Source organism: Phyllostomus hastatus, unplaced genomic scaffold, assembly GCF_019186645.2.
Source record: "Phyllostomus hastatus isolate PE091 unplaced genomic scaffold, TTU_PhHast_1.1 phas_scaffold_501, whole genome shotgun sequence".
In the NCBI taxonomy this organism is placed as follows: Eukaryota; Metazoa; Chordata; class Mammalia; order Chiroptera; family Phyllostomidae; genus Phyllostomus; species Phyllostomus hastatus.
In genome coordinates, this window is record NW_025334033.1 from 18,105,802 (window position 1) to 18,128,768 (window position 22,967).

Genomic DNA, 22,967 nt, shown 5'->3' on the forward strand with positions numbered 1-22,967 from the left:
TATGTCTCCTTTAGCTCCAGCCGCCATCCTTTCTTTCTTGAACTCATGCAACTACCTTCTACCCGGCTGTCATGCTCCCCTTCTTGCTCCCCTGCAACCTCTTCTCCACACAGCAGCCAGAGTGACCTTTTACAGGTGAAACATACAAGGTCTACCTGGAAAAAGTTCAGCCACTGTTAATATAACAATAACAGTGTGCACATCAATAACCTGACAGCCAAGGAGGGTGGACTGGAATGCGTATCCATGAACAATGACGACTTCATTGTATTATTTATTGAGGGGGCGGTAGATGCTATTGAGTGAGCATGTGTACTGTGTGGCCATCCCATTCAAAATGAGCAAGTAGAGCAACGAATCTGCATCCAATTTTGTGTTAAGCTTGAACATTCCTCCGCAGAAACTATTTGGATAATACAGAAGGCTTTCATGAATGATGCAGTTAAGTGCAGTACCAATAAAAATGTCGTACAAACAATTCAAAGATGGTTGAGAATTTGTTAAAAGTGACCCACATTCTGGAAGGCCTGCAACAAGCAGACCACCTGAGAATGTTGAACGTGTTCAGGCTGCAATCAACAAAGATCGGCAACTGACAGTGCGAGAACTAGAAGCTGATCTGGGGATTCCAAAAACTACTGTCTGAGATTTTGATTGAAGATCTTGGCATGAAATGTGTCATGGCAAAATTCATTCCACTGCTTCTGCTACCAAAGCAAAAGGAATATCGCGCTGCAGTTGCTAATGGCTTGATTCAAACCGCTACCAGTGAACCAGATTTCCTCAAGGTCATAACTGGAGATGAATTGTGGGTCTATGGCTATGAGCTGGAAACAAAGGTCCAGGCGTCCCAATGGAAGTTGCCAAGTTCTCCATGCCTGAAAAAGGTGTGGCCTATCACGAGTATGTCCCTCCAGGCCAAACAATTAATAAGGAGCACTACCTCAAGGTTCTTCCCAGTTGAGAAATGTAATATGATGAAAATGCCCGTAGCTATGGGCAACTAGTGATTGGCAGCTCCATCACGACAACATGCCCGCTCATGTATCATGTCTCGTGCAGAGTTTTTTGGTGAAACATCAAATCACTCAGGTGACTCTGCCCTCCTACAGCCCAGATATAGCACCCTGAAACTTCTGGCTTTTCCTAAAACTAAAATCACTTTAGAAAGGGAAGAGATTTCAGTCCGTTGATGAGATTCAGGAAAATGTGACTGGGCAACTGATGGCAGTTCCAAGAAAGGATTTTGTAGGATGTTTTGAACAGTGGAAGAGACACTGGGAGAACTGTGTGAGGTCCCAAGGTGTCTACTTCAAAGGGGACTGAGACATTGTTCTCTGTACACTGTTTCTTGTATCTTGTATTTTCTTCAATAAATGTCTCTTTTTTATAACACATGGCTGGATACTTCCTGGACAGACCTTATAGCTCACATTAGCCACCTCTCTCCCTCAGACTCAATAATCTTGACTTTTGTGAGTCACTTAACATCTCATCTTCCCCAGCTCTTAGCAAGCCTGGCTCCTATATCATCCTGGCCTCAAATTAAGTATCGTCTTCTCAGAGAGGCCTTCCCTGACCGATCTAAGGAATGACCCATCCCATTACATGTCCTTGTTTTACTGTTTTCCACAGCACTTCCCAGTGTCTTAAATTTAATGGTACATTTGTTTATTTGTGTGCTGTCTCGTCTCCTGCAGGAAAGCAGAGACCTTGTCATCTTGTTCACAACTGTATTCCCGGTTCCTGGAATGATGTCTAGCATATCAGTACTTGATACACATTAGTTGAATGAATGAATGAGAAATACTGACTCAGTAGGAAGGATGGTATCTGTGCCCCTAGTACCACCACATTAACATTCTCCAAGAGATCTGGAGGGCCATCCGGTCCCACTGCAAATCAGACCTTCTTGCTGGGGAGGCCTTGCTCCGCCAAGTAAACCGAGCCTGGAGCCGGTCCCCGGGCTCAGGACAACTCCAGGCCCGGGGGCAGCGGACAGCGGAGAAGCAATGAGAACATCCTACTCACTCACCGGACACTGTTGATGTCTGATTCATGTGTCTCAAAGGCCTGCACGCACTGGCCGGAGCGCATGTCCCACACCATGGCTTTCTTGTCACATCCCTACAAATGGAAAGTTACCCAGAGTCACGGGTGCTGCAAGGACTGTCTACAGACAGGCGTGAGTTCCAGTCATGTGACACGGACCGTTTATGTCCCACTAGTAAAGGGCTGACAACATGCTATTCGGAGACTAGCTTTACCTAAGGCCGCTTTCCTCGACTGCTGAGCCCTCAGAAGGCTGGAGTGGGAGGGGAACGAGGGAGGACCCCGCTGCCTCCGGTAGTGTGTTTTCTTACTTAGCTGCTTTCTGAGGGGCTACAAACCCTCTGGAGTCTACTTCTTACCTTCCCATGGGCATCGCCATCTCTTCATTTTCCCCTTTCCTTCCTCCTTCCTTTTCATCTTTGCTTCTCTAAGCCCAGAGGGCAGGGCAGGCAGACAGTGGCTGCTGGATGGGACCTCCCAGCTTTTTCTCAGGTGTCTGGGGCGGCCCTGGGCACAGGGGGTGCTGTGGGTGCCCCAGGGCCATCTGTGCTCAGCAGCATGCCCGGGGGAGAATCAGCTAAGTAGGAGCCCTGGCACAGGCCTGCCAGCAGTTAGCTGGCTGTCTGGGCAGTCGCCTCCCTGGGCTTCCAGCCCAAGACTTGTACAAACCCAGAGATTCATGAAAATGAGAACCTCACGTTATACTCTCGTGGTTCTAGGAGCGTTTTGGTAAGTTCCTGCAGAGCAGTCCTGTTGTCATGCTTGGGGACTATGATGTGGACTCTCACTTGTCAAATGGAAGTCATGGCTTAAAACTGGTGCTCAAGCTGTTGGCTGCATCTCAGAGGAAAGGGGGGGACGACGAGGTGCCACGACTGACATTTCAGAGAGACCTGCTGTAAGGTCAGCGCTCCGAGCGTCTTTACTGCAAATGTGGGCAAAGGAACCAGGAGTGTCTTCTAACCCTCAGAGGACACCAAATCACATGGAGTTAGTGCTCTGTATGAGACAGTGTGACCCATGATGACACTGACTGTGTGAGTGAACAGTGCAGCTCAGGAGATAAATACAGTTACACGAAAGCACAGGAATGAAACATTTACACATACAGCCAAGTACCCCAGAACAAAATTGCGGCCCCTGCTATTCAGAGGACAGACAGCCCTTGCCTGACGCCCAGAAATGAGACGTGGACTGCTCAGAGCAAAGGGCCCCTCTGTCTTCCTGCTGCAGACACTGTCTGACGCTGTGTGCGTGACCGGCCTCCCTCACCACCCTCCTGACTGACCGGGGTCAGGTCAGCCAGCTTCGTTCTCCACTTTCATTCCCAGCTGCCCACAAAAATGCTTCCCCTACCATCTGTACAACACAGTCTAAGCTCTCCCACCTACTGTTCCTGATATCCTGGGGGAGGGGGAGGCAGGTACTGCTGTGCATTATGCACAGGTTACAGATGACAAAATTTAGAGTCAGATATCCGGACTCTCAGTCTGGTGATCCTGTGTCACTGTGGCTTATCTGCCCAACACTGAGCTTTCCAACACCCTGTTCTCTGTGCCCTGGGGTGGCACAGGGATGGTGACTGGCAGGGGTGGGGCAGGAGTGTCCAACCAGCCCCAAGACCCTGAACACAGCACTGCCTTGCCTCAGCAGCGGTCTGACCAGCTGGGGGCCCTTGTGGCTGTCTCTAATGCCGTCAAACGCTAACTCTATTTGTTTGAGGAATGACATTTTTAAATGTGGCAGATACGTAGTACCCTGAAGAACAGCAGTCACACCAGGAAAACACTCCAAATCCCTCTGTAGACCACTGAAGGTCAGGGGCAGAAAGGGAGGCCCTCACAGCCCAGCACTGTCACCATCCTTAAAGCACTGCCGTGGCTGCGGGAGCTGGGGAGTGGCAGGGAGCTGAGGCGCTCCTGCAACCCCTTCTTGAGGGACGCGTCCCATCCAGTCCCAGGAAGTGCCACGAATGGCCCCCACAAGCCCCCTGGGGGAGAAAGGACCCTCAACATTTTCCTCAGGTCTTTACCCCAGACACGAAGGTGTTCCCCGTTTCTGAGGGGGCCAGGTCCAAGCAGAGCACATCAGCCCCGTGCCCGTGGAAGCTCTGCAGCAGCTGTCCGCTCTCCACGTCCCACAGGGCACACGTCCCATCGCCGCTTGCCGTCAGGATCTGCCACAAGAAAGGACAGGAAGAGCACTGTTGTCAGGATCTCAGCTCTGTCGGGGCAAGTCCATCAGGGAAAAGAAGGCTCCTTAAACACACAGACACATACCTCACTACACCTGGGTTCAGGTGCAGTTGTTGGGAGTCGTTTCTCCCATACTTAGCAAGAAGTCTATGTCGGATACCCCGACACTCAGCTGTGTTTCCGTCCCTGTCCTCCTCCAGGATCTGAGATCCACGAGGCCTCCCTGCTGCACCTGCGGGACCACGCCTGCCTGGCATGCAGGACGTGCCTGGGAGCCTCTGCTGAACAGAATCTCAACTGGCTCCCACTGGCAGCCTCGCCCACTGCAGTGCAGGCCAGAGGTGTGAAGCACTTCTCAGACTAACCGAGCACCCCTGTCATCCGGCTGCTGGCTAATTAGGAGTTGGGGTGAGTCCTGAGGTTCTACAGTTCTCACAAACTCCCAGGTGGTTCCAATGCAGGTCACTGGACCCCATGTGGGACAGCAAGGGCTGAGGCAGCATTTTGTTGGCCACGTTCTCCTATTGCCGCTTCTCCCCAGACCAGAGAGCTGCCCAGAGGCTCCCCAGGGCCACAGACATGCGCTGACATTCACGCACGCACGCATACACACAGCGCCAGCAGCACCTGCTGTGTGCCAACGGCGTCCAGGCCCTCTGCTGGGCATTATGATTGGCAGAAAGATTGGACCTTGGTCTCTACTCTCCTGGGCTCACTCAGTTTAACAGGATTGTTAGTAAAACCTAAAACCAACCTACTTCCATGTTCCCGTGTTAATCAGTTCTGGGACCAGGCACACTTTGCTTGTCCTACGCTAAACAATACTGCAGCCAAGTAAAAACAACCTATTGGCTTGCTCTAGGAGATACCTGCTCCTGCAAAGTGAGACTGTGAATCAGCTAGACAACTTATCAAGACTAACAGCTTGCTCATCAAGATTGGCTTTAAGACCCTTGCCTCACTGGGCTCACCAATCCAAAGCTATTATGTCATCAGCCAGTTTCTCACAGTGACAGATCCACCTTAAAATCACCCAGCCCAGTCCCCAAAACCCTCCAAGTATCCTTCCCTGATTTCTCCACTTTGGGACACTAGAGATTCTCAAGTTGGGGTTCTCTCCCTCACTGCAGTAGGTCTAAGCATTGTTGAATGGCAAGTTTTTCTGACGGTCTTATAGACAAGACAATGACACCTAGGACAGAGTGTGAGAAGTGCTGAGATACAGGCAGGCCCAGGGGAGGGGCAGCAGACACACTTGGGCAACATCTGAGCTGGTCTCAGAGGGTGGGCGAGAGCTGTCGGGGGAAGGAGGGAGCGCCCTGCTAGTGACCGCCTGCCTCTGCACTGAGTGAAAGGTGAGCCTGTGCAGGGTGAAGACCAGGGCCTGCAGACAACAAGAAACTATGGGAAGCTTCCCAGCAGAATGATAAGATCAAGGGTATATTTTCAGAAAATCTGTCAGGTCAGTGCAGCTATCCCTCGGCAGCCTTTGCAGAGCTTTCAAGTAAAGACCGGCCCACACCAGGAGAGGAATGCTGGGGTGCCTGGGGCAGGCACAGGACCGAGCCCATGTGTGTGAGGCCTGGCCTCTGGCTAGGCATACCCCCATGGGGTTGGGGGAAGACAGTGGGATCCAGGGTTGATGGGCTCAGACACCCAGCTGCCTGCGCTGCAGCATCCTGGAGCCAGCTTGGTCACAAGAAGCCATGGAGGAAACCACAGGCCATAGCAGAACCTCCCTGTGCCCTACCTTCCAGCTGCTCCCAGGGCCTGGATGAGGTGGTAAGACAGTGCAGGAAGTGGCTCTTGCAATGTTAAGTGCCCACAACAGACAGCCCTCAGTGGCTGATAATTACTGAGGGCTGAGGAAAGAAAACAGGAATCAGGCCTTAAGGACAGCTAGCATGCAATGTACCTGCTGACCTCTGCACCTCCAATTTTCATGGGCTGGTGGTCTTCCCCGCCCCCGATCCCTCTCCCTCCTGCCCAGTCTCTCCCCTTCTCTCTTGCATGCCACTCCTAGCACTTACAAAGACTCTCCTTTCTTCTGCAGGGAGGGAACACATTACAAAGCGGGGACCCTGCTCCCCCACTGGCCTTGCGTCTGCCGGCCAGCTGCACTGTCTCGGCATGGGTTACTTGCTGGGAAGCCTGGAGAGGCCTAGGACCTCTTCGCAGCTGGTGAAGATTGAGGCCACTTTGGAGCCTCTTCCTGGAGCAAGAGCTGGGTGAGTTCCGGAGCTCTCAGGCTTCTTGGGCCTAGTCCCCAAGGTCCTCCTCAGAGTCCCCACTGCGGGTGGCTCTCAAGTTTGGGGCATTCCTAAGGCTGCAAAGCCTTCGCAATGTCGGCTTCCCTCAAGTGTGCACCCGACTGGGCAAGGAAGGCTGGTAAAGTAGCTCATGCACACACAAGACTTCAATGGCATCTTAATTTGGGTACTTGTATATGTAATGTGCTGCGGGTTCCTCCGGGCTCTGCAGGCCCACGCCCACTAGTGTCCGCCCCACGCCATTCCTGCCCTGACACTGGCGAAGGGTCAACAACCTCTGATCTTTTCTGGGACGCTTTAAATGATTACCACAGACTAACTCATCAAGCGAACTAATGAATAGTTTTTAAAAGTGAAAAGTAAATCTTTAATATTTTAACAATATTGTTGTGATCTTCATTACAATGTAAGTACAAATAAACTTTAAAGACCAAACATTCATGAGCAGAAATGCACTGACAGACCCTCTGACTCGGTGTCCCTTGTTTACTCAGGAGTGTGAAGAACGTGCAGGTGCAACGCCGCCGCCGTCTCACACCAGCCGTGAGGTTTTCTTTCTCACCCCGCCTCCCACAGGTGCGAGGAAGCTCAGGGTTCATTAGTTATTAGTGCCCAAGCCAGGCTGTGCATCTTAAATCTTTCTGCGAATATTAATCATGAAACAGTAAGAGCCAATGCTTACTGATAATTTATCAGGGACTGTATGTACTAAGTATTTACATGAGTCACCTGATTTAATTCCCAGAAAACCGTATTACAGAGGAATTTATTACCATCCTCACTCACAGGTGAGAGAAACAAAACTCAGAACACAACCCACTTAGGACGGACCAGCTAGAATGTGGTGGGCCCAGATTCGGTCCCAGCTGTCTGACCCTGAGCCGAGACCTATGCCCTGCCGAGGGGGCCGGTGTAGTCGGCGGGACTTCCCTCCATTCCAGCTGTCTCCTTTTAGCTGAAAGTTAGGAAAAACCCACTTTCCACCTTACAGATACCCCTTTAATGCCCACCTCCAGCAGGTGGCAACAGAGAGGGTGATGGGTCTCCACCAGATGCCCAACCACCCACTGTCCCTGCAGCCCTCGGTGGCTTCCTTCTTCCAGACTAAGCATCCTCTCTTGCTTTGGCTACTCCTCAGGCTAAAAGGCACCTGGTTCTGGCCACTGCAGCCAGCTGGGGCCACAGTGCCCCCTACTGTACAGGTCTGCAAGGCTCCTGGCCTCAAAGACCAGGTGTCAACACTATACTTCAAGTCTGAACAATCCCCTTGTCAGCAATTTAAAAACAACCCAGTTTCCTGGTCTCCCTGCCACCAGCCTCCCTTGCTGACACGAGTCAGCTGAAGCCAGAGTGGGCCACGGAAGGACTTAATCTGACTCAGAGAAGTTCCTCCTTAAAACAAACCCAAATATGAGCAGCCCTTGCATGGCTGCCCGCTGTCTGCAGGGCATTCAGGGCACCCCCTTCTCAGGCTGCTTCCCACTGTGCTCCTCTCACACCTCACTGGCAACACCCGTGCCCTCTGAGGTCGGCCCAGACCACTCCACCAAGTTTGTGACCACGCCTCCTGCTCCGAGCTCTCAGCCTTCCCTGCCCTGCAGTCACGGCTGGTTTCCATGAAGGTACCCATGGGCAGAGACTGTGTATGCTTCCAGTCCCAGAGCCAAGTAGTATCTGGCAACGTGGGTGGCGGACACCTAGGAAGGTGTGCTGAATAGACGTGGATAAATAAACCACGGTATGCTTTCACAACTTATTAAGAAAACGTAGTCCAGGTGTTAAAGTACTGTTTTTACTTGGGGTTTACTCAAAGTGGGGCACAGATTTACTCTCTAAAGCTTCTTCTTTTTGCATCTGTTAAAACAGGAGCGTCAAGGAGATTCAGAGAGGTGTGTAAAGTGCTCAACTGTGAAGCTCAGCGGCTCGGTGAGGTTCTACACACGTATGTACACTGGAGCCACAGCTCAGACTGGGAGAGGGGAATGCCCGCCACCCCAGCAGGCCCCCCGACCCACCCCCAACAAGTCAGTTAGAGAAGATGTTCAGTAGGGAACGTAGTTTATCTCAACTCCATCTGTAGCCAAGAGCCCTGACTTCCCGCATTTCTGATTTTACTGCTACTACTGCTGCTACTACTACTACTACTACTACTACTACTACTACCCAAAGAGGAACAATAGGAACTTCCTCTTGAGCACCCCTCCTGTTAAAAGGAACACTGGAAAAGCTTCCTCTGTTCCCCGAGTTGTCTGCCACGTAACCTGCCCTCTGACAGGCTGACCCCCGGGAGGGCCCCTTGCGTACCTGCATGTCGGAGTTGGTGAAGCTGCAGGCCGACAGGTAGTTGGTGTGCATTGCAACAGACTTCTTCTTGGCGGCCATGTTTTCATTTTTGTCGAATGTCAGAGGGTACACGGAACACTTATTATCTAAGCCACTAGCATGGAGAGAAAGAAGCATCAGGTGTTGAGACAGCGCAAGAGAGTGCGCACGTGCACGCTTCCTCAGAGTCACGCACTGTGGCTGGGAGGGGGCGATGCTGGCTGCGACTCCACGGTTCTTAGACGTGAAGTCACTAAATCGAAGGTTACCAAGTTTTCAAAGTTTCTGATACACATCACCAACATGCTTTCCAAAATGTTTGCACCAATTTATAGCCCTCACCACCAGCATTGGAGAGTGAGGGGAATATGTTTAAAGCTTATGCTACTGTCAGTCGGTAATGAAAATAACTATGAAAGTGATTTTTGTCCCTTTTTTTCTTTAACAAAGTTCAGAGAGGAATGTAATACTGCTTAACAAGCAAACAACAAAAAATCGCATGTTCTTGTTTGCTTGCGTGTTTTTGCCCATGTAACGGTATTTGCGGCTAAAGGGGAATCTGAAAAGCTGCCATAGGCCCTGCTTACCCACACGCGATGGCGCATCCCGACGGGGCGTACGCACACGCCATCACCCACGTGCAGGGCATGGTGACCGCGTGCTCCTGAAACACAGGGCGAACCGTTCACAGGGTAAGCGAGGGCGGCTTTTGCACAAACATCTTAACATGCGATTTAAACAGAGTCACTGGCGATCTCACTGAATCACATCACAGCTTCAAAGGCAGTGGAGTGGGGTAACAATTAGCTTCAGACTGACAAGAAGACCCACTCAGGCCCATACATACAGTTAACCAAATGTTTTATCATTTATTCTAAAAGTTAAAAACCTCAACTAGCAAAAAAATTCCTTAATGTTTTACTTTTTTCTTAATGTTATACTCCCTCCCCTGCCCCCTGTTCTTCTGAATGAATACTGGGGCTTCTTTTCTTTGAAAGGTTCATCCAAATTTCAGTTCCAATGTATATACATCGCCTTATCTACTCTGATTCCCCCTATTTTCAAAATATATTCTTGAATGACACTGTACAGGTATATTGTAAGTTTGTTTACTTGTGAGTGTACAGAGCCTCTGTCCACTATGGGTCCTAAAACCATTCCTGGGAAGGCATGGGTAGGGTGATCTCTGGGATGCGAGAGAGCCTGTAAAATGGAAGCATAAAGAACCAGGCCTAACAGTCCGCGGCTTCCGGGTGGTGGTTGAGCCACCCACATCCTGCTGCGTGCAGATAAGCAAACAACAAAGCCACCATCCCATACTTTGGGTCCAACACCAACAAGAAGTGCAACCCTCGCAAACCAGCCATTATACGCACTCAGTCTCACTCTCCGTCTCTAAAGGGAGGGAATAGGGCTAGATTTGCACAGGACACTCAAGTGCTGCTGGTCCTTCCTGGTGTGAGTCTGTCCTCTGTGTTCGTGGGGAAATGTGAGCTCCTTAACTGCCTGTCAAAATTCCGTTGTCACTCAGAATCTTTCCGAGGCCAAGAATCACCTACTGCCCTCCAGCAAATGAGGTGGGCTGGCCACTCCCTCAGCACAGGGCATCCAGGCCCCTTTCCTTACAAGTAATAGCTATGTTCCCTGCTAGGGGCCACTTGTGGTGACTCCACAGCTCCCTGGAAATCATGCAGCGTGTGCTCTATGCCACATTAAGGCATAAACAGAAGCAACAAAACCCCTCACACTGCCTAGGAGTGCTGGGAGAGGCAGAGTCTTCCAGGGAGGTAGGTGATGTGTAACAAAGCTCCTTGCAAACAGTTTAGTTGTCATTTCTACCATTGCCCAGGGGCCTGACCATTAGGGACCTGTTCCCTACAAGGAGGTTCTGTGTCCTCGCTTGATCAGGCCATGCCACAGCTGCCTACCATGACATTTACTCAACACATTCAGTAATGCAGAATACTGACACTGCTCAATTTGTGACAGATACAGATCTTTTTATTTAATTTAGTTTATTATTTATTTTATCCTCATCCAAGGACATTTCCTCATTGCTTTTTAGAGTGAGAGAAGGGAGACAGGGAGAGAGAGAAGCATTGATGTGAGAGAGAGAAATCAATTCGTTGCCTCCCATTCACACCTGGACCTGGGATTGAACCGACAACCCTTCGGTTACAGGACGATGCTCCAACCAACTGAGCCACAGTGGCCAGGGCCAAGTCTCCTTTTTAATATCATGAAAAGGAGGACATTCTTTCAAAGTAAATATTGGAATCCGTATTTAATACACAATACCCATTATTGTAAATGCCAACATGATGTAGGCATGAACACATCTACACAGAGATTTCAGTTTTTCTCTTTGGTAAAAAGTCTAAATTTAGGTCTAATTTGGAGCCATGCACGCTCAGCCCAGAGCTGCAAGGGGCTCAGACTCCACAGCGCCCCCAACAGTGCAGGTCAACCCCCTGCAGCCTCAGCTTCACCCACCGTCTGCTCATGTCCACAGCACTCTGGAGTCTGGGCAAAGTCAGGGGGGAAAGAAAGCTGGGGATATGGGTGCCTCTTATCACCACTCAGAGGAAGGATACATGCAGTTGCCTGTGTGAACGGGACCAGTTCTCCAGGCTGTGCCCTTTCCTGTCTTAGTACGTTCCGTGGTGGCTCTGCACGCTCTTCTGTGGGCTGCTGGGCTGTCTTAACACAGATGGGCTTTTGTGGGGTTTTCATTTCCAGGCAGGCTCCCCGAGAGGAAATGAGGACAGGCCTGGGGGGCTGGACCCAAGCACCTTTAAACTAGGCTGGGGTTCTGAGGTGTCTCGGGGTGCTGGGGGCAACACCTTACCTTGTTAGTTGTGAAGGAATCCCACACGATCACCTTTCCGTCCTGAAGGGAAAAGAGCGGATTGTTCAGGAGGGGTCAGCAAGCCCACCGTCACTGTGACCCACAGTCTGCAGCCCACAGTCATCTAGTTGTAGTGCAAACCCTCGGGGGATACATCCAGGAGCCCTGGACCCTGTGACACAGTCACCCATGCAGACGTGGTGTGGGGTGACCCCGGGCCCCAGGCTCTGGGTGACAGTGCCAGAGGACGGCTGAACTGACTTCCTTCAGCACATGGGTCCCCCAGGAACCCTCAGAGATGGTGAACCTGCAGCCTCTAGAGCGGGCCTGATTTTTCATAAATCACTCAAGCCATCTGGAGCCAAGTCTGGTGACTGAGGTGATTGAGGAAAGGTGCAGGGAGGCGGGTAATGCCACTTGGGGACACAAGCAAGGTCTGACGATCTGAAGTGGCACAGCCGCTTGCCTTGCATGCTCAGATGGGAGACTTCCATAGTCACGCTGAGTGTGGCTGAGGGGCCCCAAAACAAGGTCAAAGTCGACAGTTTCAGGCCTTTCAAGACTGACTCCTAAGTACACTGGTTCTTCTGGCCTAATTTCTCTTGCTACACTCCCAAGCATGATGGGGGCGGGGGCAGATGAGGTAACAGCAGAGGCTCCGGGCCTGGGCCGTGGGCTCCTCCAGGCCTGGAGCCCCCGCCTGCTGGGCTGGCAGGCGTGCTGACTCAGCGCACAGCCTCCTCAGCATCCATGTGGGTGGCGTCCTCCACAGCACTGCCTGCCTGTCCTCACGGCCCACCCACTGTGCGCCCAGGAGAGAAAAGGGCACCCAAGAGGTTAAAATCAGTCTGATAAAACTAAACGTGGTCCCCTCCGTGAGTCCAGTTTACATTCGAGGAGCCCAGGTACCGGAGAGACGGTGCCTCCACCTGACCCTAACCCATAGTCAGGCGGATTAATCTCCCGCCTGTTGAGGGAGAAGGGCTGCTCTGAGTCACTCCAAGTCTGCGCCAGAGCCTCCCTGCTGTCTCCGGCTTCCGCCCACGCCCCGCCCCGCCCCGCCCACCCTCTGCAGCAGAGACGGATGGATGCAGCCTGTCAGTCCTCCTCCCCTCCCTCCCTCCCTAATTGGAGTGCACATGAGTGACAGAAATCCGACATATATTGTACTTTTAAGGATAAAAATGTCTATAAGGCTAGGCAGCAATGTGTACATCTTAATAACCACTCTGTAAAAATGAGCATTTAAAAACCCGTCTAGAAAGACATGCTCTAAAATAAAAATAATGGCTGTGACGGGTGGTGGGAGTAAAACCTTTTCTGTGCTCTCTTTGCCAGCGTTTCTTTAACGTGGTAAAATACCGAAGTGATAACTGTTTTATGAACATAAAAAAAGCCAGTGCTACGTGGCATTCTGGATTTGTGGCTAATACAGGATATTAATAACACTTGTCCTATCAAACACAACACCAACATAGATACTAGAGCTGCAGATTATCTGGAATATGTACAGTTTTTATATTTAAAAGGTAATTAAAAAAAACCCAAATTGTCCTTTGAAAAAGCTGGGACGAAGGCAGGGGTGAAGGGAAGCACAGACCAGCTACAAAAACGTGTGACTCCAGTTTATGGTTGTGTGCTCAATGCAGTAACATCAAAACACACATAACAAGTACTAAGCAGAGGTTGCCGGGCTCCAGGGGGTCCGTCCCCAGGCACCCCAGTCTCCTGATCCTCACACCCTCCTATGGGCCCCACCCTCATCACACCAGGGCTGGTCATGTGACCAACGGAATACAGTGGCAGTGTTGGACCGTCACCTGTGAGGCCACGTCACAGGGGTCCTGGCCACAGGAGCATGGCTTCTGCCTCCATCTCCCTCTCTTGGATCAGCTGCTCTGGGGGAGGCAGCTACCGTGTCCAGAGCAGCCCTGAGCAAAGTTCTGCATGGCGCAGAGCTGCGCCCCCCAGCCGTTTGGGTGAGCCCTCGGAGGGGTGCGTTTGGGCCTGAGTCGAGCTGTCAGATGGCTGCAGCCTCTTGAGGGACCCTGAGCCAGGACCGCCCAGCGAGGCTGCTCAGGACTCCTGACTCTCAGAAACCACACGGCATCCTAAGTATCTACTGTTTTATGTTGCCAAATTTGGGAGCAATTTGTCATGTAGCAATAAGTAACTAACCCATACGATGTAATATAAACTACGCTGACTGTAAAATGAATGAAAAATTATACTTCACAAAATATTTATGTTAAGTTTGTTCTTTAAGGCCTAAAAATTGCTAAACCCATAAACTGAAAGAAGCTGTGGGGGCTTCTCAACCACTTCTGCCCTCAATTTGGGGAAAAAAACCCCCACTGTTTTAAAGTTGATTTCACTCGCAAATAAGAGCATGAAATATGCTCAGGAAAAATAATTTTAAATGGTTTTTCAATTAGAGTTTACAATGTTTCAGTATTACCAACTCCAAACCCGCCCAAACTAGCGGAGCCCTGCAGTATGAAAGGGAATTCCTAGCCACACTGAACTCAGGTCCTCTGGAGGGCGAGCAGAGTCGCAAAGAGTGGAAAGGGGCCTTTGGAAAGGACAGCTCCCGTCCCCTTAGCCATGAAACCAGAGAGCTGCTTGCCATCACGCGACAGGTGCGACGTACCTGTGATGAGCTCACCATCCTCCTCTTATCTTTGCACCAGTCCATGCAGAGAACTTTGTTCCCGTGGCCTTTGAGGGTCCTTCTGGTCTTCATGACAAACTGCCCCAGGGCCTCCACCCGCTCCGCCACCTGGTGCACTAGAATGACAGGGCCACAGTCAGTTTGTCACCCGGGACCGGGCTCTGGGCCACACGTCGGCACAGGGAGGACCCTGGGCTTTCTCCGCAGTGCAGCTTGGGTCTCTGATTGCTATCAGGCCCTCACAATGCTCTTTCTTTTAGGCTCAGTGCAGGGTAGAGACCACACTGTCATTCTTTCTGTGTTTTTCAAACCACTGCCACATACGCATGTTGAGGGACTAATGACAAGACTACCCTGTGTTTGTGAAGCACCGTATAGCATTCTCCGGTCGAAGGGCCACAGCTCTGCACAGCGGACAGCGTGGCAGCAGTGAGAGTGCTATCCCACTTCCTAGGTGAGGAGACGGAGGCTCCCGGGGTTCTTTGGCTAATACTAGTTCATACAACTAACCGGGAGCAAAGCTGGAGTTTCTGGTTCTTTTATCTACCACTTTCTAGTCACAAGGACAAATGACTCTGCAAAAACTGTCCTGGCAGGTGCCACAGTGTACATGCATGCTGCTCTAGGGCAGGCACTGCGACCCCTAACTGATCCCCGTATGTCTGGGACACAGAAGGTGACCCATTCACATGCTGCAGAAAAGAATGAATGAGCGAACCACCAAGCAGCACACCTGTGGGTTTACTGAAAACCTACAGACTCTGCGGTTAAAGCCCTGTGCCCACGACCCCTTCTAGGGAAACCCCTCCTTCCCGCTTCCCTTCCCTGCTCCCTGCCTCCCTTTCCTTAAACATTCCAGCATGCATTTCCTAAAAACAAGGAACTCTTACATAACCACAGTATAATTACTGCAGTCAGAAAATTCACACTGAAACAATACTATGTCTGACCTACAGATGTCACTGAGATACTCTCTACTGTCCCAACAACGTCATTATAGCAAAAGAAACCCCCAGATCCTGCGTGGCATTCAGTCTCCATGTGTCTCCAGTCTCCAGCTACCCCTCGCCCCGGTCTGGGCCTGTCTGACGCTTGCTCGGGGTTAGGTTTGGGGGGCACATGTCTGGCAGGAGCACGGCCAGCCGATGCTGAGTTCCTGTCAGTGTGACCTGCCAGGAGGCACCTGCAGGCATCACCTGGCTAAGGTGGTATCTGCCAGGTTCTCCTCGACAGAGTTACCATTTTGCCTGTTGTAATGAAAACGTATTTTGTGGGGATGTACTCTGAAACCACATAAACACCCTCTTACTCCTTAAATTTGAACACCCTGGTTTTAACATCCATTAATGAGTCTTGCCTGAAGCTGGTTTTTATGATAGTTGGTAACTGGTAGTTTTTTTTAGATTTTTTTTCAGTTAAATGGAAAAGAATGACCTAATCCATGGGGGCGTTCTGAGGCTTGCCTGGGAAAGCAGATTATCTGCCAGGCTAGGAATCAGAAATATCGCTTTGGGGGCTAGGGGCCAGGAACTAGAAAACCAGAAGGAACGTAACAGGGAGGAGAGAGCGCTTTTGCAAGAACAGTCAGGACAAGAAGGTGTTTATGGGAGAAGGGGAGGGGACAGTGGAAAGAGGTAATGGACCGGGAGAGGATTTTTTCTTGATTTCTTTTAATGTAAATATAATTATAGAAGTGCACACCCAACAAAAATAATCAGAAAATAGAAACATATGATCACTTACAACTCTGCTTAGCCCAACCACTCTTAACATTTGCTGTATGTACTGTATTTTGCCATATATAATGTGCACTTTTTTGTTGAAATTTTTGAGGGAAAAGTAAAGATGTGCATTATATGTGGGTAGTACCTGAAATACCTTGTATCTGTTCTTGTGTTTTGTAATTGTTACATGGAATTTCATGTACCATAGTATGTTCAAAAATAAATGCTAAAATTCCTTTATAATGCAAAGCTTAAGAATCTATAAATACATAAATAATTGAATTAAATGTTTAAACAAAACATTTTTTCCCTGAAAGTCTGGGCCAAAAATGTGGGCGCACATTATACATGGGCGTGCATTATACAGAGCATGATACGGTGTATGCTTCCAGATTTTTCTGCGTATGTGTACATGTGCATACAAGTGTAAGCAGACAACACTCCACATGTAATTTGGGGGACCTGTTTTTTCATCTGATACATTTGTAGGTCTCTTTCCCTGCCAACTGTGATTATCTGTCATTGTAAATAACTGTACAACACCCACTGCATGGAGGTACTGGAATCCAAACACTCCCTGCTGGCGGGCCCGGGGCTCCAGGCTGCCAGCGTGCCCTTGTCCTGCTTCGGTCCTCAGACAAACTCCACCCTGTGGCATCAGTGAGTCACAGGGAAAGCACATTTTTAAAGGCTTTCCACAGGTGCTGTCATTACCCACCATGGACTGCCTGTCTCCTGGGTGACTGGTGCTGGGCTGAGACGTTTACACACAGCCTGAGGACACAGGCTTCACCCCCATTTCTACAGAAGAGGAAACAGGCTTGGAGAGGCTAAGACCCATTGCACATGCACTCTGACCCCTGAGAACAGATAACGCCCCACAGGAGGGCAAGCTCTGGGCAGGTAGCTGGAATTCTTTAGACAATCAAGGATTCGATGAGGCGGTGACAATGGCTTCTCGGTCCCTGAGACACCCCAAACTTGGATCCCCCACACTTCTTGATGGGTCAGTTAGGGTTTCTAAACCAGGAGTCAAGAAACCGGCGCTGCTCCTGGCTCAGCCACCACCTGACCAGGAGAGGGACGGAAAGCTCCAGGTAGGAGAGACTGACTCAACAAGCAGTGCTTGCACCGCCCTGGGGCAGGGACCACGGGTGCGGGTGCGGGCTGAGCCCACCATACGGGGGGCCTGGTAGTCGGGTGGGGTAGAGACTTCCAGTTTGAGATGTAGAAGGTCGCCCCCACCCCCGGCCCCGCCCCGGTCCTCTCCTACTCTCTCATACACAAAATCTTACTAGAAGCCCATTAAGAAGATGGAGTGGAGCCGAGCTGGTGAATGGTTGGCGGCGGATGCTGGGCTCTGTCCCAGCTCTCTGCTCAGCGTGCCTCTCGCCCACTGGCCCCCAAGTCCCAAACAGCAAGTCTGAGGGCAAGCGAGCTGCACCGCCTAAGCACGTCTCAGAGAAGGGAAACAAGGCCTGAGGGCAGAGCATGACTCAATTTGGTGGTGAACAGTGTCCCCTCTGGGCCTGTGCCCTGCTCTGTGGAAGAGTTTAGAAATCGCCTAGAATTCCGGTTTCAGGCAAAGATCAATCTTTCATCAAGGTGGGGCCTCCTCTCAACTTTCAGGGAGTAGTTTCACTATTTCTTTTATAATCCGTGCGCACACTACTTTGAAGTACAATGTGTAGTGTGCAGGTCAACACACAAGATTTCACGCCGTGTACGTCATCATCAGGTGAAAACACACAACAGGCCTTCCCCCCCATCCATCCTACAGGCCATGAAAACGACGGTCTGGGCAGGACGGGCTTGAACATCCCCCTGAAAACGAGCGTTATGAAACACATCATAAATGCTGAATGGACCAAAGACAAATGACCTCTCTGAAATAGGAAAACAGAACTATTATAAAAATGATCTGGAATCACTTCTTAAATTTCCTACCAATATCCAGTCTTTGGATGGTCCTTATTCGGTAGTTCAAAAGAATCAAGGAAGGAAAAATCACTCAAAATTCATCTTTAAAAGCTCATTCTGATCCTCCCCCAAAGTAGACAGGGGTGGGGTGGGGTGCACACAGACCCTGCAGCTGCAGGATGGAAGGGAAACATCTCCAATTCCGTCACCTCCCCACGTCTGTCACAGATTTTTGGATTCCCTTAAACCCAATGCATTCGCCACACTCAAATAAAAGAAATAAAATAAAACAAAACAAAATAAAATCAAAGCCTACCCTGAATTCCCTAATGAAAAGCTGGGAGTGTTAAGCTCTGGCGCAGCAGGTAAGACGGGACACTGTGGAGAACAGCATCTGAACGTTTGTCAGTGCTGACGTCAGGAAGAGCCGCACCTGACACAGGGGCTCGTCGATCCATCGTGTTCGATTAAAACTGGGCTCCCACTCTGTCCCCAGTACAGTCCAAAGCATGTGGATAAATGTATACACGAATATAAAAACATAAGCTATGAAATACATGAAAATATTAAAGGAGTCTACCCCTGGGCAGTGCAGGTATGGATGGCTTGCTTTCATATTTCTAAATTTGCTACAGGGCATTCGCTTGCTACCATGTATTTTAGAGACATTGCACTGGCTGGCTCGTGTGCATCAGGAATGCAGAACGAAAGGGAGGGAGAGGAAATGAAAGGCGGTTTGCTTTCTGCCCCCTTGGACGGCTGCAGGCAACAGCTGGGAAGAGCAAGGCTCTGCAGGGAAACTCACTTCTACGAACTCAGTACACGCAGCACATCTCCTTAGAACGTGGAAAAAGTGAACCAACACATTTGCTTCAAACTAATCCAGAAATTTGGTTTCTTAGATTTCTCTCTACACCATAAAATCAGAATCACCCAAAGCTCCAGCCATAGAGTCTGTCTGAAAACTGAACGAGCAACCAACCAACCATCAAACAAATAAATGGAGCCACTTTAAAACAGGCTGCAGCTGCCATCCCAGAGGACCTGCTCTGCACGTCTTGTGTCCCAAATCTCCGGAACGTCAAAGCAGGGCCAAATGACCTCTGGACTGGGCCTAAAGCGACACTGTGCCCCAAAGAACTGTTTGCAAAGACCACAAGCGGCTACTTTGACTACTGGACTGCTGACAACAGGACTGAAAATTAAAACCACTGTCTAGAACGAACAGCACTGCGTTCTATCATCTGCGTCAATGAAAACGTCCTCCTCCTGCTGACGTCACAGTCCCCCTTCCCGTTCTCAGAAACACCCCTCGCCTCTGCCTACTAGTCCGGACGTTATTTGGGCTGCTGCCTGAATCAGTGCTTCCCGAGTAGGTGTTCGTATTGATGTCAAATAAATGCTCGTTGCCTCTCACTTTGAAAGGCCTTTTTATTTTTAGGTTAACAAGCCTTTGAGAATAGAACCTTTCATAAAGCTACGGTTAGAACAGTGAATCGCACCTGATGGTAAATTCTGTGGTTTGTCCCAATTTCCTCTGGGTTTGTACTTATAGAAATTGCATAAATCTCCTTTGTGCTGCTTCCTACACGGTGTCCGAGCCCCAGGGGAAGTAGGGGGTCTGCGTGATGCCCCACACGGCCTCAGGGGCTGCCACCCAGTGGACTGAAACAGACCCGCACCCATCCCACCCTGTCTGTGCATCCAGCCTGTCTTCTAGGTCATTCGTCAGTTTAATTTCAGGTTAAGGACTCTTTATACATGAATACTCTCCTTCTGTTCTTGACCCCGACTCCCAACCCAGTGCTCACTTTTTATTGTAAAAGCAGTAAATTCATAGATGGGTTTAAAGGGAGAAGTGCCCTGGCTGGTGTGGCTCAGTGGATTGAGCGCCGGCCTGTGAACCGAAAGGTCATGGGTTCTATTCCCAGTCAGGGCACATGCCTGGGTTGCAGGTTGGGTCTCCAGCTGGGGGTGTGCGAGAGGCAACCAGCTGATGTATCTCTTACACATCTGATGTTTCTCATCCTCTCTTTCTCCCTCCCTTCCCCTCTCTCTAAAATCAAATCAAATCAAATCATTTTATAAAGTGAGAAGTATCTCCATGTCCCCACTCCTCGGGCCCCTCCCTAGAGATGAGTTTCTCACATGCCCTGCCACAGACTTCCTGCACACGTGAGCATCTACTGATTAAGCTAAAGAGAGCATGTTATACATACTGTTCTGCACTTTGCTTCCCACCCCCAATACTGACACCTTTCCTCTCGCTCTCTCTTTAACACACACACATGAATTTACTTCCTTCCTTTTTAATATAAATCTCAGATTTCAACCTGGCATGGTGAGAGGGAGAGCTGGACGAGGAACCTGACCCCTGGCACCTCCTCCCTGTCCTCCCTTAGAGGAGTGGCAGAATCTCCAGGAGATCCTCTGGTTCCGGCCTCATTCACAGAGAAAAGGACCGGGTGGTTGGGAGAAGAAACTTTCTGGGCCTGAAAGGCTGAAACAGGGGATGCCTCCGGTTCTAAGAGCTGTGTGACAGGCCCTCCAAAGAGGTCCGCATCTGAGTCCCTGGGCCCTGTGCATGTGTGACCTTACATGGCCAAAGGGAATTCGAAGACATGAGTAAAGTGAGGCTCTTGCAATGGAAGAATTATCTTGGATTATGCAGATGGGCCAAATGTAACCACAGGGTCCTGATAGGAGGTGGGCTCAGAGTCAAAGTAGATGTGATGACAGAAATGAGGTTGGGGCGATGTGGGTCCACAAGCCAGGAAACGCAGACGGTCTCTAGAAGCTGGAAAAGACAAGGGATGGATTCTCCCCTGGAGCCTCCGGAAGGCGTGCAGCCCTGCCAGACTTCTGCCCTCCAGATCTGCAACAGAATGAACTTATGCAGCTTTAAGCCACTCTGTGGAAATGTGTGCAGTAGCAACAGGAAACTAATACAAGCTGTGCTAACCTCCTCATGAATCTAAAATGCCTTAGACTCAAGCGAGGGAGCACTTACCAATGGTAGAAGGCAAGCAGAAGGGATAAGGAGAAACATCCAGGGCAGGAGAGCTCTGGAGGAATAACAGGAAAGGCAGGCACAGGGGCATGGGGCCTCGGGCTGTGGCGTTTGATGTGGGCTGGCTTCCCCTCACACCCGCACACAAGCCACTTCCTGTGTGATGCTGGCTGTGGGTCTGACCTGGAGATGAGGGCCTGACAGATGGACACTGTCGGAGGGTCAAGGGATGACGGACGGAGATACTAGAGTCTGGAATTGGGAAAAGTTCACTTTTCCTCCAAGTTTATGTTCTACAATTTTGTGTTGATTTTTTTTAAGAGAGAAAGGGAGGGAGGGAGAAGGAATGGGAAAGAAACATCAATGTGCAAGAGATATATTGATCTATTGCCTCTTGCACACCCTGAACTGGGGACCTGGCCTGCAACCCAGGCATGTGCCTTGACTGGGAATCGAACCAGTGACCTTTCAGCGCTCAATCCACTCTGCCACAACTCGTGGCAACACAGCCACGGCTCGTGTTGACTTTTTAAAGCCAAGAATTAGGGCAAGTCAGAGCTAACAGAAGGCTGACCAGCCATCCTTGTGTGCCTCATACTGCAGGGTTTCCAGAGACTTAAAACTTTGCATTTTATAACTGAGAGTCCCAGGCCAACCAGAATGACCTGGTCACTTTAAGTTTACGGCCTCAAGAGGTTTCCCCCGCTAGGATAAGGGTCACAGGGCCATCTATACAACAGCTATATAAAAACGTACAAGAAAGGGCTGAGAGACTGAAGAGAGAGAGAGTCCAGTGATCCTTTGTCACGGTGAGCTCCCTGGGGAGAGCCCATGGGCAGAGGAGAAGGAGCAGTTCTGATTGCCAACAAGATCCCAGGGGGGCTGGGATGGAGTGAGGGGACAGCGTGTTAAGAGGGTCACCCTGCGAACCCTGAAGACACCAGGTAGGGGCAGAGCTTAGGGTCAAAAGGAAGGCTCAAGCCATGTGCTAAAGTCCTTCAGAACTGAGGGAGCCTGGCTGGGAAGTCAGGAGACAGCAGCGTGGGGGAGGAGAGGAGGGCGGGCAGTGGGATGGCAGGAGCCTTGGAGGAGCCAGGGTTTTGTACAGGAGAGAAGTGGTCTGGCAGCTGCGGGGGCATAAAGGGAGATATGACCATGACCGCTGGTCTTATCGTTCTGACACAAAGACAGGTGAGGACAGATTCCTCCACAGCGCCAAATTTGGTCCAGGCTTCTCAGGGCACTGCATCCTTGGCAGGGGAGGGGTTTCCTGTGGTACGACTGCATCTTGACTTGACAATCTCTCTGCCTTAAGGCAGCTTACACACTCACAGAAAAGGCTGACAGTCCCTGTGGGCAGCCTGCACTGGTGGGTGGGAGTTTTCTGGAGAGCCCCTCTGCACTGAACACCAAGGTTCTGCAAAAACACTGAAGTGAGACTGGGCTGGAACTCTGCCTGCCTGCACTGGAGTCCTGACCCCACCCCTTTTTAGCTGGGGTCTTTCAACAAGTCCTTTCTCCTCTCTGTGCCTCAGTTTCCTCATCTGTAAAATGGAGAAATCAGACCTACCTCAGATAGTATCACGTTCACAGCAAGAGCACTGTCATCTGCAGAGTGCAGGAATTTCTTAAGGGAAATAGGCAAGACTCCGTCCCATGCCTCCCAATATCCATGCCTCACTTCTCCCCTGGTAACGGAAACCTAGCTCTGTTTGAGGTTGGAAATGTGCCCAGTTCAGTTCTCCCTTTCCCAGCCTCCCTTGCAGTGGTTATGTGACCTGGCCAGTGAAGTGCAACCAACAATCTGTTGGGAAGAAGGAAAATTTGAGGAAAAACTTTTGCTCTTCTGGTAAAAAGGAGAAACAGAGGCTGGTAACCACACTCCCCTCTCCTCCTGTCCAGGATCCAGGGGTGATGTTTGGAGCTGTGGCAGTGATACTGCAGTTGGGGGGCAA

General features: G+C 50.4%; 1 protein-coding gene across 4 annotated transcripts in view; it reads right to left on the minus strand.

The window, feature by feature from the left end:
• GNB5 (G protein subunit beta 5) overlaps positions 1–22,967 on the minus strand; it is a 41,044-nt gene that overhangs the window by 7,713 nt on the left and 10,364 nt on the right. For all 4 annotated transcript variants that reach the window (XM_045822726.1, XM_045822727.1, XM_045822729.1 and 1 more), the window contains 6 exons: positions 14,338–14,474; positions 11,688–11,729; positions 9,427–9,503; positions 8,822–8,954; positions 4,085–4,228; positions 2,036–2,127 (listed from right to left, as the gene is read on the minus strand). In XM_045822726.1, coding sequence (XP_045678682.1) covers positions 2,036–2,127; positions 4,085–4,228; positions 8,822–8,954; positions 9,427–9,503; positions 11,688–11,729; positions 14,338–14,474 — 625 coding nt within the window. The remainder of the gene's footprint in view (positions 1–2,035; positions 2,128–4,084; positions 4,229–8,821; positions 8,955–9,426; positions 9,504–11,687; positions 11,730–14,337; positions 14,475–22,967) is intronic.